Below are 19,055 nucleotides of genomic sequence, written 5' to 3' on the forward strand. Positions count from 1 at the left end.
TGTGTCTGGTGCTGCTGCAGCTGGGAGTCCTTGGCCTCTTCAAGCCAGGCTGGAACACGGGGTGCTCCTGTCTGCCCCCGCAGACAAGAGGACAAATGGCCGCCACCCACACACAGCCCCTCCCAGCAGCTGAGCGGGCCCCTGTTGGCCCTGGAGCCAGCCCACACTTCTCGGAAGTTCAGGAACACACTCCTCATCGCTCCTGCCGCGCGGGGCCCTGTATGCCTAGCCCGCTTCTGTTCGGCTGCAGTGGGTGGGGGCGGGCCACCACGACCTCCGACCCGGGCTCCAGCTTGCCCACCACCTGCCTTGCTCTTACCCGTCAATCCAGCCTCACTGGCCCATGGAGAGCCCAAAGCGGCCAGGCCCACTCGGGGCCCGTCCACGGGAAGCCCGCTGTGAGCGCGGGAGCGCTTTCCCTGCTGGCTGGCGGGCACCCAGCCACACCCTCGTCCAGCCCCCAAACGCCCACAGCTCCTGTCAGCGGCTTCCTGTGCCACCCCACCGGCACCCGCCCTCCGAGCGGACGGTCACTCGCCAGTCCCCGGTACTCTCCCTCCTCTCTGGCAGGGCTTCCCCCGCCCCTTCTCTTCTCCGGCCTCCGGACGCCAACCCCCTGCACCCATGTCTGCAACCGTCCCCCACTCCAGGTCGACCAACGGGGGACCTGCCGTCTCGCCCGCCAAACCTGTGCCCCTCCGGGGTCCCCCCTGCAGAGATCGCCCCATCCACCTCACAGCGGGCCGTCGCCCGGACAGAGCTGGGCACCTCTCCTGCAGAAATCCGGCTGCGGGTCCCCTGTGTGCTTGGCCCCAAATCCAGACTCCTTCTAGGCCCCCAGCCCCCCAGCCCGTGTGCCCACCTCACCCTGTGTTTGTGACATCAGCCCCCCTCCCCCCCGCCGCCCTCCGCCATGCCTCCAGTCGCTAGCTGCCTGAGAGATCACGGGCCAGGCTGCACCATCTTACTGATGAGGAAGAAGTGGGGGCCTCAGAGGCCAGTACCACCCAAAGGGGGCTGGGCACGAGCCTCCAAAAGCCCTCAAGTCTTAGGGTCACCTCTCAGGGACGCTGCCTAGACTACATGAGACCAAGGTGGGAAGTGAAAGACCTTTCTGTCCAGTTCCCACTCAGCCCAACCAGAGGTCACCTCCTCCAGGAAGCTCTCCCGGGGGCCACCGGGCAGCAGCTGACACTCCCAATCTGGGGCTGTCTCGACCCCCGCCCCCATGGCTATCTCTGGAGAAGATGCTCCTCAAAAGTATCTGACAGACCAAGGCAGTGCGACCGGCTGGTTCTCCACCGCTCTGAACGGCACTGCCTGTCACTGCCGGGACCCCCGGCTCTCAGAACGACGACGTTAAAGCGGTTTCCTTTCATTGGGCAGCTGATTCCCCTTTTCCCCTTGCTTCCAGGAAACTCAGCATTACTCTAGGGCCCAGGGTTGGCTCCTCCACCCTGCTTTCCTCCTGCTCCCACTGATGTCCCCCCAGATGGCTCGGCCAACCCTCCGCCATGGCTGGATGGAAGATGAAGACGCGAGGACAACACAGAACGCGGGCCCTGGAGGGACGCAGGCAGGGGCGGGTGACGAGGTGGGTGACAGGTGGAAGCGGGGTGGCTCCAGTGTCTCACAGCTGGTGCAGCCTCCCCGCCCCTACAGAGAGAGCGGAGACCGAAGACCAGAAGTGTCGGCGGGGGCGGGGGGCACAGGGCTTCTTGTTCAGGGGCTGGGCGGGGAGAGGACAGGGCCAGGCCCAGGGCAGCGGGCCCCAGGGGTTCGCTCCAGTGCTAAGAATCCCGCCAGCACCGCATCAGCCTGGTGAGCCCAAGCTCCCGGACAGCTTTCTGGCAGTTTCTTCTGCCCTCGACCCACAGGCCCTGCCTGCTGCAGCCTCAGGGCAGTGGGTGGGGAGGCGCAGAAGTGGCTGTGCCGCCAAGGTTGGGGCGGGCCAGGCCCCGGAGGAAGGCCCGGGTCTGCCTGTACAGACCAGGCCTCCCGGCAGTAGCCCCTCCATCTGGGCGGATGTGACCCAACCTCACGGCATGGGCTGTGGCGGGCAGCGGTGGGATGAGGGCAGACGGATGGACAGACAGACGCACACACAGAGAAAAGAAAAAGAAGCAAGTGGCCCGGGCGAGGGCCACCTGTCGCTCTCACCTGGCAGGCGCTCACCTGATCTACAGGCCAGATCCACGTCCTTCTCGAAGTCGGTCTGCAAGACAGAGGCGGGGCGGGGTGAGGCCCCAGGCCGAGCGGGAGCCGCACCCCGAGGGGTGTGCGTGTGCGCACGCGCGTGCCCGCCACGGAGCGCCAGGAGGGCTACAAGCTCACGGCCGGGGGCTCCGGCGCTCAGAGAACCCCCGGCGGCGGCCCCGCCCCTGCGTACTCCGTGTGCGTGCGTGCGCGCGCCTGCCAGGGCGTTTGTGGATGAGCTGGGAAGGCCGGTCCCACTGCAGCTCAATCGTGCTCCTGTCCCCCCCGGCTCTGTCTCCCCCGGCCCCCGGCCCCTGGGACTCCAGCACAAAGACCCCTCTGCCAGGGCCTCATGTCCCTTCCGGGGGGCAGGGCACGCAAAGGGTGTCACGCCAGAGCCCCTGGGGCCGCCGCCTGCTGATGTGCAGGGCGTGGGGGGGCCCCACCCCCGTCACCGGCGTGGTCCTCCCCACAGCCCCGGGGATGAGGAAACAGAGGCCAGCCGACCAGAGAGGTGGAACGGGTTCAGGCACAGATGTCCGGTGCCAGGGTGAGGCCAGCTGTCTCCTGAGCGGTGGCTGAGATCCCCGCTGCGACACCTGCCCCACCCCAGCCCAGGAGCTCGGTGGACTGGGAAACCCGGCTCGGGCCACCCCAGGCTGTGGCGTGGCCTTCTCCAGGGGCCGTAGGGCTGGGTCCTAATCCCAAACCTGGAGGCTCCTTCTCTGCAAACCAGAGGTCGGGTCGGTGGGAAGACTACAGAATCTGAGGGGAGAAGTGGGGCCCGGAGCGGTATCGGGGGCCCCTGCCCACGACCGTGAGGGTACAAGCCTCCTCCCGGTGCCGGCCGCTGGCATCTGCTGAGGTCCCGGCTGCGAGCCTCGCAGCCGCCATGAGGTGGCTCAGTGCCCCGAGGACTGAGTGAGCAGCTCCCGGCTGCCAGGCTCACTGCATACCGGGGGGCACCCAGCGGGCAGCAGGCGGCGAGTGACAGCCTGGAGAATTCACCCAGGGCGCTGCCAGGACCTGAACAGGAGGCCTGATGGCACGGGTGGGGGCGGGGGTCAGGGAGGGCTCCCTGGAGGTGACGTCTTAGCAGACACCCGCGAGGTGGGCAGGCGGGGTGGGCAGTACCTGGACCCGAACGGCACGTGTGATGCCGGAGGGCCTGAGTGGACCCGGCTGGGGACAAGGCCACGTGGGGTGGAGGGTGAGTGGAGAGGCCAGGGCTGGTCCGCCCGATGGAGGCTGAGTGAGCCAACGTCCCACCCCGGCTAAGCTGGAGGACAACGAAGGGGGCACGGGAGGTGCAGAGATGGGGGCGCTGCAGCTGAGGCGAGGGCACTGTGGCACCGGGGGTGGGCACGGGCCGGTGGCAGCCTCGCCCAGACGCATCATCTGGGCCCTGCCCGTCCCCAGACCCCGGACCAGGGATTTCACCTCGGTGAGCCCCAGTCTGTCTCCCCAGTGTTGGACTGGGCTCGGAGCTCTTCCTCAGGGGCCGCTGGAGCCTAGAGCAGCTCCGAGCAGGGCGAGGAGACACCGCCGGGGGCACCGCGCGCTGAGCCCTACCATGAGCTGGGCATGGCCGTTCTGGAAGGAGCCCCCCGAGTCCCCGTTGCCCTCCTCCTGGCGGTCCACCACGCGACACTTCACGGCGTCCTGGACCTGGCGAGAGAGAGCAGAGCGGTCAGCGGCAGCCCTAGACCGCTCGCCCGGCAGGGTGGCGGGAAGGCAAGGGCGAGGACCACGGGGCGGCCCCTCCGTGAGGGCGGCCTGCGTGCCGGGGCCCCGCCTCCCTTCCCGTCTCTGAGATTCTCTCCTTGCCCTTTGGGGCATGGAAATTCCAAACTCAGAGAGTTCCAGGCCTGCTGAGGACGCGCTGCAGCCCTCCGGGCCGGAGTGTGTCCGTGAGATCCGGCCGTCAGGCTGAGGAGGGGCCTGGAGTCCACACCCTGTGCCGAGTGGCCACGGCCTCCGCTGCCCCCACTGCCCTGGAGGCGCTCCGCCCGGGCTCCACGAGGGCCCTGGGACAGCGCGTCTGTGGTGGCGGCGGGTCCCAAGCTGCGTCACTAACAGCACGCTCCACTGAAGGGGATCTCACCCATTATGGCCATGGACTCTTCAGAAGGGCGGGGATGGCGGCTCTGGGCCAGAGGCCACCCAGGCAGCCGGCACAGAGCGCTAGAAGAGACCTGCTTCTGCAGGGAGGTGCTGGCCGTGAGCGTGAGGAGCAAAGGCCACACCTTCGCCCGCGGCTGGGGCAGCAGCCAGCAGAGCCCCCCTCGGGGAGCGGACGCTGTGGGGCCATGATGCGCAAAGGGAGTAAGTGAAGGCACGGGAACAGTGAAAGCACAGAGGGCTTCCTGGAGGAGGTACCTGGAATGAGGTGGGCAGCTCTGGGAGGAGGGGGCGCTGAGGCTGGGGCTCCTGGCTCCCAGACCCAGCACAGACCCGCGGACCTGCCCCCACTCACTCCAGGTGCCGAGCCCAGGGCGCCCGATGCTCCACGGCTGATTGGAGGTGGTGCTGGGGTCTCGCCGGCCTCAGGGCCACTGCCTGGGCCTCCCCTGGCAGGTGCACCTTCTTCCATCCTTGTGACTCACTGAGCCACCTAGCAGACATCTCTAAGCACCTACTGTGCGCCCAGCGCAGGCAGGCCACGGGCCAGGAGACAGCAGATGGGAAAGCAATGTCTCCATTGGCACAGAGAGCAGATGTTCTCCCAGAGGGCCTCGTGGCCCCTCCTCCAGGAAGGCCAGCCGGCCAGCCTCATCCCCTCTGCTGCCCTCAGGAGACTCAGACGACCACGTTGCTCATCCACCTGCCAAATGTTCCACGCCCTCCCCACAGAGGCCCGACTTTCCCCTGGTGGCAGGGTCCCTGTAGCATGGGCCCTGCAGGTGGGACCCAGGAGGTCACAGAGAGCTTATGGGGAAGTCCAACCATCCTAGGAAATCATGCGTCTTCAGGGGTGCCTGACTGTCCCCCAGAGCAGGCCCCTGAGGCAGACATCCCTGCTCTCCACCTGGCAGCCTGTGCCGGGTCCCTGGAGAACCTCCTATCTGGGTCAGGTGGGCCTGCAGAACGCACCTTCTGTTTTCCAGTTTCTACCTTCTCTCCTTTGCAGGACACAGCCTCTGTTTTATCCGGTTACTGAGCTTCTCCGCTTCTGTTCTCATGCTTTGAATTCCCACAAGCTCCCTTTCTGTTCCTTTTTGGTAGCCTGCTGTTCTTGTTTCACAGAAGCCGGGCAGCTGAGGGCCAAGGGCGTGAGCTTAGAGCCCGGTCAGTGACATGTGCTCACACCCCACTGAGGCAACCACCCCTGTGCTGGCCTTGAGCCGCCCCATCCATAGAAGATGGAGTAACTAGCAGTGAGAATTGCTAGCACGGATCAGTCAGGCCATAGCCGGGCACGCGTGGCCGGGGGCGCGAGCGCTCTCTCTGAGGACGTCGCCTCTGGGCTGTGGAACGGCTTCTTCCTGGGCTGTCTCTGGGGCCCCACGGCTGCCTGGATCTGAGACTTGTCCGGCACAGGCTCCCCTCGGGTCCTCAGGATTGCAGAGTGGACACGCGGGACCGGCCAGATGTGGACGTGTGGTGGAGACTGTGGTGGCGGCTTGCCAACAGGGCTGTTCCAACATCAGAAGCTTCGGGTCTTTGTCATCCGGTCTTTCCCTGTGGTCGGAGCCCCTGGAGGGGGGTGCTCACCTCTCCCCCAGGCGGTCTGAGGCTGGGGGCCCCAGCTGTCAGCGTGACCAAGGGCCAGCACACAGGTTTACGCACCCCTGTCTCGCCAGGGCACCCCAGGGCACCCCCAGACCAGGGCCCCAGAGCCCCCACCCGGGGCGGTGGAGCTGCATGTGGGGGAGGTGGGGTGGGGGCTGCGCTCTCAGCCCGGGGCGGGGGCGTCCAGGCTGCTACCTAAGCGGACAACCAGCCATCCACCGCAGACCTTCCCTGGGCATCCAGGGCCCCTGCAGCGCCACTTCTGGAAGCTCTCTGGCCTCAGTGCGTCGGGCCCGCCCCACCGCCAGCTGTAGACCCGGCTTCCTCAGGCAGGCTGAGTTCCTGACCCCCGTCCTTCTCCCCGAACTCCCAGGCTTCACTGCGAAGCCCTTCTCCCGCTTTCTTTGCAATCTGTGCTTTAAAATCGCTTTGCTGGGGCGCCTGGGTGGCTCAGTCGGTTAAGCGTCCGACTTCGCTCAGGTCATGATCTCACAGTCTGTGGGTTCGAGCCCCGTGTCGGGCTCTGGGCTGACGGCTCGGAACCTGGAGCCTGTTTCGGATTCTGTGTCTCCCTCTTTCTCTGACCCTCCCCTATTCATGCTCTCTGTCTCAAAAATAAATAAATGTTAAAAAAAAAATTAAAAAAAAAAATAAAATCGCTTTGCCATCTTTCTAGGAGGTTCTAGGAAGGGGAGGTAATTCTGCGTGTCTGCCCACCCGCTCCGGCCCCTTCAGCCTCTGTGGACATCCCGGCCTCCTCTGGCTTCACGAGGGCACCTCTTCTGCCCACGTCCGGACGCACGTTCTCCGCGTGTCCGCCTTCCCGACGCGAGAGCGCGTCACCGGAGCTGTGGCCACCGGGCAGGTGGCCGTCGGGAGAGTTTGGTGAAAGCCTCCTCCTGCTCCCTCTGGAGAGGCCCAGATACACCGGGCCAGGAGTCTCTGCCGTCGTCAAAGCTGCTGACATTTCCGGTGGCTCTTGGTCCCACCGAGCCCAGGAGGACAGGACCCCTCCGGTCTGAGCCGGCGAGGGGCGCAGGGGCGCTTCCAGGAGGGGGCCTTACGCAGACGACGGCCCTTGGCCGCCCCAGCTGTGCCGCGCATCCCCGCCTTATGGAGCGAGCGGGGGTCCCGAAGCCGCGCCCCCGCACCCCGCCCCCCACTCCCGCAGGCCGCGCACCTCTCGGCGCAGGATGCAGTGCACCATCACTATGACGAAGCCCTCCAGCGAGTCGAAGACGGCGAACAGGATCTGGAAGAGGGCGGAGCGGCGGTCGGTGACAGCGAGCACAGCCGACATCCAGGTCAGCGCCAGCAGCGGCAGCACCACGCAGGAGCTCCACAGCGACGCCCTGCGGACAGCGCAGCGGGGGGCTGCGTCAGAGCTGCCCCGGCCGCCCTCCCGCCAGGGGGCGCGTTCCTGGGGGGCCCGCTCGGCGCCCCTCTCCCGGGGCTCTCCACCCGCTCCGGTCCTGGTCCTTGAGGAGGCCCGGGGCCTCCTGGGGAGCAGAGTTCTGCCCGGCAACCCGCCCGGAGTCCAAGGGCTCCCAGAGACTTGGGAGGGTGGTCTGCGGGGGAGGGGGGGGGCTGGGCAGTGGTGAGAGAGGAACTCTCTGCAAGACCCGGGTTCCTAACTGCCAGGAGGCCACATGAGGGGAGGTGCACTGGAGGCAGGAGCTGGGGGGGCTACAGGGTGGCCACTGGGGGGCGGTGTTTGGCCAGACCTCTGAGCTCTGGACAGAGAGAAAGAGAACGAGAGAACTACTCCAGGAGATGACAGACAGACAGGGCCAGACAGGGGTGGGGGTGGGGACAGAGACGAGAACAGAGACCCACAGGCACCTCATCGTCTCGGCAGGCCCCGCTCCGCTGGTGCCCCCAGGAGCCCCCCACGGCGGCACTGCCCTCTGCAGCCTGGCACCTCCTGGTACCACTACGGGCCATGCTGTGGCCGCTCTGAGCCTGTCGCGTCTTCTGAACGGCGCAGTCACTGTTTCGTAGCCTCGGGGCCTGTCATGAGGGCACCAGCAGTGGGGCTGGCTTGCATCCGTGTCTGCGAATTGTGCCTGAGCCCACCCTCACCACTGTTACAACTTCCGGGGCTCTGCCCCCATGGGCAGGTGACTGCCTTGCAGGAGCTCCAAGGAGCCTCTGGGGCCATGGTCATTCCCACCAGGAGTGGGGGCTGGGGTCCGGGCCACCTGCTCCCCTCCTTACAGGACACCTTCATCAAAAGGATGAGGCAGATGCAGGTGGAGCAAGAGAGGTGCAGGGACCACAGGGGTGAGGGGCACGAGGAGGGGAGGCAGGGGTGAGGGGCACGAGGAGGGGAGGCAGAGGTGAGGGGCACGAGGAGGGGCCGCAGGGGTGAGGGGCACGAGGAGGGGAGGCAGGGGTGAGGGGGCACGAGGAGGGGAGCCAGGGGTGAGGGGCACGAGGAGGGGCCGCAGGGGTGAGGGGCACGAGGAGGGGCTGCAGGGGTGAGGGGCACGAGGAGGGGAGGCGAGGGTGAGGGGCACGAGGAGGGGAGGCGAGGGTGAGGGGCACGAGGAGGGGAGGCAGGGGTGAGGGGGCATGAGGAGGGGAGCCAGGGGTGAGGGGCACGAGGAGGGGCCGCAGGGGTGAGGGGGACGAGGAGGGGAGCCAGGGGTGAGGGGCACGAGGAGGGGCCGCAGGGGTGAGGGGGACGAGGAGGGGAGGAGGGGAGGCAGGGGTGAGGGGCACGAGGAGGGGAGGCAGGGGTGAGGGGCACGAGGAAGGGAGGCAGGGGTGAGGGGCACGAGGAGGGGCCGCAGCGGTGAGGGGCACGAGGAGGGGAGGCAGGGGTGAGGGGCACGAGGAGGGGCCGCAGGGGTGAGGGGCACGAGGAGGGGAGGCAGGGGTGAGGGGCACGAGGAGGGGAGGCAGGGGTGAGGGGCACGAGGAGGGGCCGCAGCGGTGAGGGGCACGAGGAGGGGAGGCAGGGGTGAGGGGCACGAGGAGGGGCCGCAGGGGTGAGGGGCACGAGGAGGGGAGGCAGGGGTGAGGGGCACGAGGAGGGGAGGCAGGGGTGAGGGGCACGAGGAGGGGCCGCAGGGGTGAGGGGCACGAGGAGAGGCCGCAGGGGTGAGGGGCACGAGGAACATCAGGCAGGGGCCAGGGCCACCAGGAAGCAGCTGGGGGCACGGGGGCTGTTGGGGGAGAGGCTGGGAGGACCTGGGGTCCGGGCTGGACCTTGCTCACTGGGCGGGGGCAGGAGCTCTCCCCAGAGGTGCACCCTCTCTGCCCTGCGGTGGGGAGCCTGCCACAGGCCCTGCCCGAGCCATCGTCCTCCTCTCTCCAGACCCGTCTGAGTGGCCTGCACAGAGGACAGGCCTGTCTCCTCCCTGTCTTCTTCCTCCTCCTTTCCCCTCCCCCTCCAGGACCCAGGTCCCCATGCCAGCCCCTGCCGCAGCCCCATTTCTTCTCCAGGACAGCCCCCCCGGCCAGCTGCCCAGTGACTCGAGCCTGAGCCAGGAATCACCCAGAAGCCCCCACGCTTCTCTCCTGACCACTGCGTGGGCTTCAGACTTAGACCTCACAGACCCGCCTCCCCTCCCCTCCCAGGGTGGGGAACCTACCGATCCCCGGCCCCCCTCCATCCCCGGGTGCTGAGGCCCCCAGCCGCGGTGCCCGTGCCCACAAGGGGTGCTCTGCCTGCACGAGGGGCACAACCTGAAAAAGTGGGCCCTGCAGGACTGTGCACACACTGCCCGGCTGTCCTTTTCCCTTCCCGGCTCTGAACCTCTGTGTCTCCACCGTGGCCGGCAGGGCTCCCTCATCTCTCTCCTCCCTCCCAAAGCGGACCCTCTCTGGCCACCTTCGGAGCAGGAAGGCAGGGCAGAGCCCCTGGGGCGGGCAGAGGGGCAGTCTCACCCTGCTGTGAGCCATCTTCCCTCGGGCCGGAGCCCTGACATCTACAGCCCGATGTGGCTGGCAGATGGCCCGGGCTTGGGGACCCTGCCTTAGTGGCATCCCCGCAGCCCTGAGTTCTGCCGGGGCAGGAGAGGGGCTGGCGGGGAGGCCCACGGGCAGTGGTACCGCCTGACCCTTCGGAAGGTCAGATGCCCCTGATGCGGAGGAGGGGCGTGAGCCTGGCTCAGGGTCGGCCGGGCCACTGATCGGAACCTGCTGCGTGACCTAGCAGGGAATGTCCCCCAGGGCTCTTGTGACAGGCCCAGGATGGCACCCTCTACCCCGAAGAGACTGGCGTGTGAAGCAAACAGCGCGTATTCCCGGAGCCTCGTCCCTGCCTGGGCCTCCCAACTTGGTTTCTGCCTCAACGGATCCGTCCCGACCTGAACCCGGGTCCCCCCACGGCCAGGAGTGCCCTGCACACTCCCCCGTGCTCGCTCACGGGACATTCCCCCACCCCCCGCACCCACCTACTCACGCACACATGCGCTTACAACACTCAGCGCACAACCCAGACCCCGGCACAGCCACACGCCGATGGCAGGCCGGTACACAGTGTTCCGACGCTGACCCGGCCCCATCCCGTCCCTGGCCGCACGGAGGAGGGGAGCCTGGCGAAGGGCCGGGTGGGGAGGATCCCCAGAGTGGATGGCAGAGGTGACAGAAAAAGCTTAAAACAAACAAAATGTGACTCAGAGAGCAGAGCCGGGGGCGGGGGGCACTGGTGAGGAGAGGCACTAACGTGGCGTTACTGGCGGCTTCGGAGGCGGTGGCGGCCGCAGACAGGACTCCCCACTCGGCACGTTTGAGGGCGCGCCCAAGGGGGGCCCCGGGCGGCTGACTGCAAGTGAAATGCAAAGGCCGAGACCAGAGCAGACACTGTTCTCATGGAACCGGGGCGGGGCAAAGCAGGCACACGGACCAGAGCAGTCCTGCCTGAGCCTTCCTAGGCCGGCCAGGGTCCCGGGAGTGGGCTGGGGGTCGGGGGACCGGGTCCCGGGTCCCGGGAGTGGGCTGGCTTGTCAGGGGGAGGGGGTACCGGGTCCCAGAAATGGGCTGATTGGGGTGGGTACCGGGTCCCAGAAGTGGGCTGGCAGTGGAGGGGGGGGGACCTGGTCCCAGGAGTGGGCTGGCTGGTGGTGGGGGACCGGGTCCTGGAGGGGAATGGTTGGGGGGGGGCCCGGTGCCAGGAGGGGCTGGGGGTGTGGGGACCGGGTCTTGGGAGTGGACTGGCTGGTCGGGGGGAGGGGGCACCAGGTCCCAGAAATGGGCTGATTGGGGTGGGTACCAGGTCCCAGAAGTGGGCTGGCTGGGGGGGGGGGGGGGTGGGACCCGGTCCCAGGAGTGGGCTGGCTAGTGGTGGGGGACCGGGTCCTGGAGGGGAATGGTGGGGGGGGGCCCAGTCCGGGAGGGGCTGGGGGTGTGGGGGGACCGGGTCTGGCGGGTGGTGGGGTGGGCTGAGTCCAGGGTTGGGGTTGGGAGGCTGGGGGGGACCGGTTCTGAAGCGTTGTGGGGGGGACCAGGTCTGGGAGGTGGTTAAGGGTGGGGGGAGGGCACCAGGTCTGAGCGGGGGGACCGGGGTAGGGGGTGGGGGCTGGGGTGGGGGACTGGGTCTGAGTCGGGTGTGGGATGGGCCCAGATGGCTCCTAGGGGAAGGAGGGTTGCCACAGGAAGTGGGTGCAGACTGGGTCCTGGGGTCAGAGGGTTTGGGGTCCACAAGATAGAGAGATAAAACAGGGTCCTGGGGGACGGCAGGGCCGGTCCTCCCACACGTCCGTGTTAAGCAGAGGGTGAAACGATGTGCCCACGTTCACACGAAGAACTCCCGGAGTGAGGCCATGGCCACTTCCCTCCGGTCCCCTGTATCTGCTCCGACCGTGCACTACCCCAGGCGGCTGCCCCAGCCGGGGAGCACGTGCTGCACCCGACCACCACCAGTCAGCTACCTGGGCGGCACCCTCCCACAGGCCCTGTGTGTGCGCAGGTGTGCGTGCGTGTGCACACGAGTGTGTGAGCGTGGGGAGGACTCCTCCTGCGGGGGGAGGTCTCCGCGCAGCCGTGCGGGTACAGCCGGGAGTGCGTCCGCGCCAGGGCACCGGCTGCACGCCCAGGAAGGGGCCCCAGGGGGCAGGTAGCCCCACGGACGCCCTGGGCTCTGGCGGCTCAAACCCGCTCTCCCCGCCACTCGCCCCACTCGGCTGCAGGGACGGAGCGGAACGAGGGAGCCCGCCCAGGGGCGACTGCGGAAGCCGGGGGCCGAGCCAGCTCCGAGTGAGCGCCGCGTACCCATTGCTGCAGTGCTCCGACGGGTGTGCAGCCCTCGGCCGGCCAGGGATGTGCGTGGGGGGCGGTGTGTCCTGAGGGCGGGCGGGGTGGGGCGTGCCAATCCCCACTTCCAGGGGATGAGGCCCAGGGAATGGGGGACCCAGACTCCCAGCCACCGCGGGCACTCCGGGGTCGTCGTCCACTTCCCCTAAAGCAGCGTTAGCGGCTTTCTAACCAGGACCAGAGAGGATGGTTTCCTGAAGCTTCTGTTCACTAGGGTTAGCAGGAGGAGCAGGAAGAGGAGGAGAGAGACAGAGACAGACACAGAGACAGAGACAGAGACAGAGACGGACGACTGGCACGGAGGGAGGGGAGTAGGCACCGGCGAGGGCAGAAGGATGCGCAGAGCGGCAGGCAGAGGTGAGGTGCGGAGGGCTCAGAGGGCTGGGGCAGGATGGAGTGAGGGGGTCAGTCTCAGCCAGTAGCTGGCCCCCGTCCGTGACCTCAGGGCTCGCATCCCCTGGGGGCGGCCGGGGCACACTCAGGACCAGCCTCCTGCAGAGCCACGTGCCCTGTGGCCAGACGCTGCCCTCTGGGCTCCGGCTCCCCAAGTAGGAGGAGCATCCTACCTGTCCCCTGTCCCCTCCACCCGTCGCTGAAGCCACCATGAGGATGGGCAGGTTGTATCCTCGCTCGGGGTCACCCAACCCCAGGGTAGGGAAGCGGGGGGCCAGGTGCACCCTTCCACCGTCCCTGTGGTCCCCGCGGGGGTAGGGTCTCCAAAAACAAGGGGCTTCACTGTTTCTGAGGACTAGACGGAGAAACTGAGGCACAGGGCAGGGCAGGGGCTGGCCGTGAGCCTTGCACAGGCCTCTGAGCCTCCTTTGTCCACCTGCTCTGGGGCCCGAGGGCAGCGGGTGGGCTCTGGGTCTTTGACTCAAGGCGGGTGAGGCGCCCGGGGCCGGCCCTACCCTGCCCGCTCCTTCAGCTTCTTGTCCGTGATGCCGTCTTTGGAGACGAGCTTGTTGAACACGAGGATCCCGATGACCATGTTCACCTGCAGAGAGGAGCAGGGCGTGGGGGCGGGGCTCCAGGGAGACAGCACCACCCACCAGGCTCGCCAGCCCCGCCGGCCTGGCCACCTCCCCCGGGAGCAGCCGTCAGGTGGGGGTTCTCCCGCCACAGGGCTCCACCCAGGGCGAGGTGCTGCTGCTCAAGTCCCCCACGTGACCCTCCCACGTGACCTGCTCCCCAAGGATTTGGGAGCCCTGCCGGCAGGGGTGGACATGAGAAGGGGCCGGGCTGACCCAGCTGGGGCTCAGAGGGTGACGTGCGGGGCTCCCTCCAGAGGCTGGACCCCGGGCTGGCCTGCACTGGGCAGCCCGGACGCCCATCTGCTGTCCCCACTGTGGTCGGCAGCGTTTGCCGAGCTGGGATGCCATCTGTCCAGAGGTCGCAGGTCAGGGATCAGGCTGGCTCTACACACAGGGTGCCTGCCCTGCTCAGACCACAGGAGGGACCGCCATCATGCTTGGGCGTGCCCTGTGCCCCCGCAGCCGCTCACCCCCCGCTCCTTGGATTCCTCCCACAACAGGGAGCTCAACCCTTGCTAGGGCCCAACCGGAGGGCCGTCTCGGGGACATCCTCCCCGTGCTGGGGCCACACCGCTCCTGTGCTGCCATGGTGCCCTTCCTGACCCCCTCCCGCCAGCCACCCGCACCCTACAAAGTGCTTCCTGCTGTTATCGTCGCGTGAGCTACCGCCTACGTGAAAGAGAAGCTGTCCCCAGGGTGCACCCGTCGGCCCAGCCACGACCCTGGAGACCTTGGGGGGTCCCTTCTCCTGGGTGGGGAGGCTCCCAGCTCATTTCTGTGCTCCCCTGAAGGCCCTCCCCTTGGCTCCCACACAGCTGCCTGACAGCTGTGAGGACTGGCCCCAGACTGCTCGGATCTGGATATGGGGCGCCCTGACGCCCTGCAGCCCCTCGATCTGAGCGCTCATGACTCCACACACAGCAGCGGCCAGGCCCTGCCTTTCATCCCTGTCTGAACGGAAAGTTCCCGGACTCCGGCACCGGGGCAGGAGGCATGTTTCCTGGGTGACCTCATTTTCTGACAAGGCCAGGGGCAGAAGGGGCAGGACAGCCGCTGCCACCACCCTGCCTGTAGCGGGCTCTGTGCTGTCTCTACCTGTGTGTCCCCGTGTCACTGAAGGGGCCCTGGGCTGGGGTCCAGCCGTGTCCTCCGGACGCACCCTGGGAGGGGGTGTGGGGGATGGGGGCTCCTGCCTCCACCAGCTGAGCCTCCCATCCGTCCTGGGTCGCCTGTTTGTAAAACGGCGAGCCGGCCTGGCCTCTGAAGAGCGGCATTGACATGCACAGCATGCAGGCCTCTCCCTTCAAGGAATAAAGGAGCCGGGACCCTCAGGCTAGGCCCGCTGCCCACCGCCTCCACCCTCACACGCGGGGCCTCCCCCGGGCCTGTGCCCAGGTGCCCCCACCAAGGCGGTGTGGCCCTGCATGGAGAGGGCTGGGCTCGGGCAGGGCGGGCGGAGGCCCCCAGCCGTGCCCAGCTCCCCCTGCTCAGCCCTAACTTGGGGACAATAACCCTGTGTGCCACATGGCACGGTTTCACATCCGTCCCCAAAGGAGTGTGGGAAGTAGGGGCGAGGGAAAACAAGGAGGTGCTTCCTTCTCGAGAGGGTGACAGCTGGTGGCAGCAAGGGACAGGCCCCTGGCCCCCCAGCCTCAGGCTCTGCCGGCTCCTCCGCTCCTCACCCAGGCCTAGCTGGCCCTCCCTGCTACCCCGTCAGCCATCCGCCCACTGTCCCCACTCGGCCAGTCGCCTACCCGGTGAACTCACACCGATCTCCTGGCAGGTACACGGCCGGTGCCCGATAATCACACATGCTGTGCTCACAGAAATAAACGGCCACTCCTGCAGCCCAGCCTCTGTACTCCTGCACCCCGAGGGCAGGGCAGGGGGACCGTGAACGCCATCCACCCCTTGGTGATCAAGGCGACCCAGAAAGGGCAACGCATACAGCCCACGGCCACCTGGGACGGCGGGGAGGGTTCAGTACCAGCACGACAGCGGCGGCCGGTCCCACGAAGGCATACAGCAGTCCCCCCTCCAGGGAGAGCCAGCAGCTGGGGAGGGAGACGGGCTGGTCAGTGGCCAGGCGTGGGCCCAGCCCCCGCCCCCCGGGAAGGCAGGTGAGACGCAGGGGAGCGGCAGAAGGAGCCGGGCGCTTAGCAAGCCCTCCCGTGTGCATGCCGCGCACTCACGCTGGCTTCCCAGCCCTCGGGACCCCGGGCGGCACTGGCGGGCCCGGCTCACAGACGGAGAAGCGGGCGCAGGGCAGCGGCACGGCTGCTCGGACCCACACAGCACAGAGCCGGGCTGGCCAGGTAAGGGTGCCTGACCGCCCCAGGCTGCCCCCCACTCTCCTCCTAGATCCCCCGCCCCCCCCCCAGCCCCGCCCCGCCCCACGCCAGCCTCACACACAGACCCTTCTTCCCGACAGAATTCCAACATTCTGGGTCGGGCCTTTGGTCTGGCCCTCCACCTGCCCACTCAGCCCAGGCCCCACGGCTGGGGGCACCTGGTGCTCTGCTCACACATCTGGCCTGGTCCTGCCTCATCGCACACATGGTCGCCAGCCCCGCCACCCACCACGGTGGCCCACGGGAGCCCCGAGCCCAGCGAAGACACTATTCTTCTGTGCCGTGGCCTCTGCCCTGAGCATCCCACCCCATGCTGTCAGACAAACTCCTCTTCATCCTTCAGAACCCCCACTTTAATGGCCTCACCCTCCCCTGATCCACCCCTGACCCTCTCAGCGCTGGGGACAGTGTCCATATTTACCTCCTGGCACTCACGCTACTGGGGTTTCCGGTAAACGGGTTTTCATGTCCACTGTCCCTGCTGCCCACGTGGGTCACTGCTTCAGGGCCCAGCCATGGCCTGTTCCCCTGGGGCCCCACAGAGAGCCAAGCCCATGCAGCCTGCATCAGTCCCTCCCCTTGCCTCTGGCTCCCCTGTTCCTCCCCTGTGGCCTGTAGCCACAGCTCCCAGCCTTGGTTCCTCTCCCCCAACCCTGGGAATCACCACACTGCTTTTAGGATAACCCCAAGCTTCCTGGCTTGGCATTCAAGGCCCCCGGACCTCGCCCAGCTGACCCTTCAGGGCCTCCCTGACTTCATCTGCAAAATAGGCCCCCTACCACCTGCCTTGCCCTGGAGCTATGCGCCACCCCTGTCACCACAGTCATGCAGAGGTGCATATGTGGGTACAGAGGGGAAAACAGGCCACCGGAGCTGTCCGAGGTACCTAAGGAGGAGGTGCAAAGCTCCAGTGGCCCTGAGCCTCATTTTTCTCCATCCTGCTGCCCAGTCCGGGAGGAGCTGGCTGATTAGGGGAAGCAGCCCCTCGAAGAGCCCAGCCTTCAGCCCCGGGGCCCCCACCCTCTCCCAGCCTTAGGTCTCTCCTCTGTGAGACGGGCACCCAGCCAGCTGTCACCTTCTAGGGCAGTGGGAGGGTCTGGGGGAGCCGAGCGGCCTCCACCCCATCCCCACCCTGCCCCGACTCACTAGTTCATGGTGCTGTACCCTTTGGCCTTGGTGAATCCCACAGAAATGGCCACGACCAGCGCAGGGAGCCCTGGGGAAGGACCAGAAAGAAAGGGAGTCGGTCCCCCCACCATCCGAGCCCCGTCCACCCTCTGCCTCCTTGCAGCCCCACGGGTGGGGTGAGGCAGGGGCACAATGTGCCTCTGAAGCCCCTGAACAGGGGGTGACACCTAGCATAAGAGAAGGGGACAGGAGGTGGACGGGGATGAGGGCCTATGGAACCGTGGTCGTGACAGGCAGGTCAGCAAACGACATACAGGACACCGAATCACACTTGAATTTCAAATAAAAAAAGAAACATTTTGGGGGCACCAAGGGACTCAGTTGATTAAGCACCTGATTCTTGATTTCAGCTCAGGTCATGATCTCGCGGTTCGTGGGGTCGAGCCCCGCGTCAGGCTCTGTGCCGACAGCGTGGAGCCTGCTTGGGATTCTCTCCCCCCCCCCCCCCCCCCCGCCCCTCTCTCTGCCCTGCCCCAGTCATGTGCACGCGCACTCTCTTTCTCAAAATAAATAAATCAGCGTCAAAAAAATTTCCAAAAAGAAAACACGTTTAGTACGAGCGCATCCCAAATACTGAATGGGATGTACTTTAAAAATCAGTCGTTACCTGAAATTCAAATGGACTTGGTGTCACGTTTTATCTGGCAACCCTGTGGAGGCCCAGGAGGACGAGGGCAGGGCAAGGGGGGAGGGGGAGGGGCTGCAGCAGGGCAGGCCCGGGGAGGGGCAGCCCCACCGCCCACCTGCCCCGGCACCGCTCACCCCAGCCCAGGCAGAGGAAACGCTTGCGGATGAGGCGGTTCCGGAGGCGGCCGGTCACGGCCATGTAGGACTGCCAGGCCTCGGTGAGCACCCAGCAGAAGGAGGACAGGAAGAAGAAGTGGAGGAAAGCAGCCACCAGAGTGCACACCACCTGGGCGGGGCAGGCGGGCAGGTTAGGCCGGGCAGGTGCCCACTCACCTGTTCCCTGCCCGCCCCGAGTGAGGCTGACAGAAGCTCAGCGTCTGCAGCAGCAATGAGGTCAAATCCCCAGGTGCGAAGCCACCGAGGGGTCCCCCGGTCCACTGCCTGTAGGAGGGCTGCTGATCGGCTAGCCGCCCCCTCCCCACCTCCCAGGAGTGCTTGTGTCACCCGGGCCACAAACTGCCGGGGACAGAGCCCCCTCTCCCTCCATCTTTCCCGACTACCCAGAGATACACCCAATGCCGGCGGGAACCCGCTCAAGGGCTCTGGGTTCAGTCCGCCTGTTCAGCAGGTGGTGAACCTGACACCCAGGGAGGACAAATCACCCTCAAGCCCACATGGCACAGACAAGATCAGACGGTCTGGGCCCCAGTGGTGGGCCAGGGCCAGGGTCCTTGAACCGGCTCATCTCAGAGCGCCAGTCCAGCTGGAGACTCCAGACATCGGGTCCCGGCCAGATGACAGCTGCAGTCGGAGGAGAACGGGGGACTGTGTGTGGCCCTACGCTCTCCTCCCCGAGCTTCCTTGGGATCCTTTTGGGGGGCATCACCGTCACCCCGTCCCATCTGGGCACGCTGGGGTGTGCACGGTAGGGCAGAGGTCACCTACCTTATTGCGGGTCTGGGTCTGCCCGATGAGGATGAGGGCGTTGGAGGAGATGATGGAAAAGCAGAAGTTGATGAGGATGACAGACCGCTCTGAGCGGATGTACCTACAGGAGACAGTGTGTCAGTGCCCCACGGGGCCTCATCTTCACGGGAACTGGGCTCCTGTGGATGTACCAAGACTAGGGCACCACCTCCTCCCTGCAGACCTTGCTGTGGCCACTGTCACCACCACCGCCCCTACCACACTTCCTGCCTACTGCATACTAAATTCCAGCATGTAGTCAGGTGCCAGGTTGGGGGGAGACACTGAGCGCAGTTGACCGTTCCCGCTGGGGATGGCTTATCCTTAGAGTTGCTTCCCCTTTTCGCGTAAGATCTTTTCCCTGTCACCGGATCCCTTGGACACAGATCATTTCTGGGGTCTCGGTCTCTGCCTGCTCCTGGTTTTCAACCTAGCTTTCCCCCTGTCCCACTAGCCCTTCCCACCCCGTTTGATCCTGACTTTGAGGCCAGAAGACAAAATGGTTCCGAGTGGGGGCTGCAGTGGCTTAGCTATACTCCAGCTGTGCAACACTGGGCAAGTGGCCCAACCCCTCTGTGCCTCCGTCTTTCCATCTGTGAGACTGGTGGAGGGAACGGGATCTGCTGCTCAGGACGGTGACTGAGATTCAAGGGGCAGGATACAGAAAGCATTAGCCCCCATCACTTTTTGTCCCATTTTCCAG

General features: G+C 66.6%; 1 protein-coding gene across 15 annotated transcripts in view; it reads right to left on the minus strand.

The window, feature by feature from the left end:
* ADGRB1 (adhesion G protein-coupled receptor B1) overlaps nucleotides 1-19,055 on the minus strand; it is an 80,485-nt gene that overhangs the window by 3,580 nt on the left and 57,850 nt on the right. For 8 of the 15 annotated variants that reach the window (XM_045453478.1, XM_045453479.1, XM_045453483.1 and 5 more), the window contains exons 20-28: nucleotides 18,332-18,434; nucleotides 17,522-17,672; nucleotides 16,718-16,787; nucleotides 15,208-15,274; nucleotides 13,098-13,183; nucleotides 7,771-7,938; nucleotides 7,109-7,280; nucleotides 3,769-3,864; nucleotides 2,161-2,215 (exon numbers count right to left, since the gene is read on the minus strand). In XM_045453478.1, coding sequence (XP_045309434.1) covers nucleotides 2,161-2,215; nucleotides 3,769-3,864; nucleotides 7,109-7,280; nucleotides 7,771-7,938; nucleotides 13,098-13,183; nucleotides 15,208-15,274; nucleotides 16,718-16,787; nucleotides 17,522-17,672; nucleotides 18,332-18,434 — 968 coding nt within the window. The remainder of the gene's footprint in view (nucleotides 1-2,160; nucleotides 2,216-3,768; nucleotides 3,865-7,108; nucleotides 7,281-7,770; nucleotides 7,939-13,097; nucleotides 13,184-15,207; nucleotides 15,275-16,717; nucleotides 16,788-17,521; nucleotides 17,673-18,331; nucleotides 18,435-19,055) is intronic. The other 7 variants (XM_045453488.1, XM_045453487.1, XM_045453486.1 and 4 more) reach the window with 5 other exon arrangements.

The sequence above is a fragment of the Leopardus geoffroyi genome, chromosome C3 (assembly GCF_018350155.1).
Source record: "Leopardus geoffroyi isolate Oge1 chromosome C3, O.geoffroyi_Oge1_pat1.0, whole genome shotgun sequence".
Lineage (NCBI taxonomy): Eukaryota > Metazoa > Chordata > Mammalia > Carnivora > Felidae > Leopardus > Leopardus geoffroyi.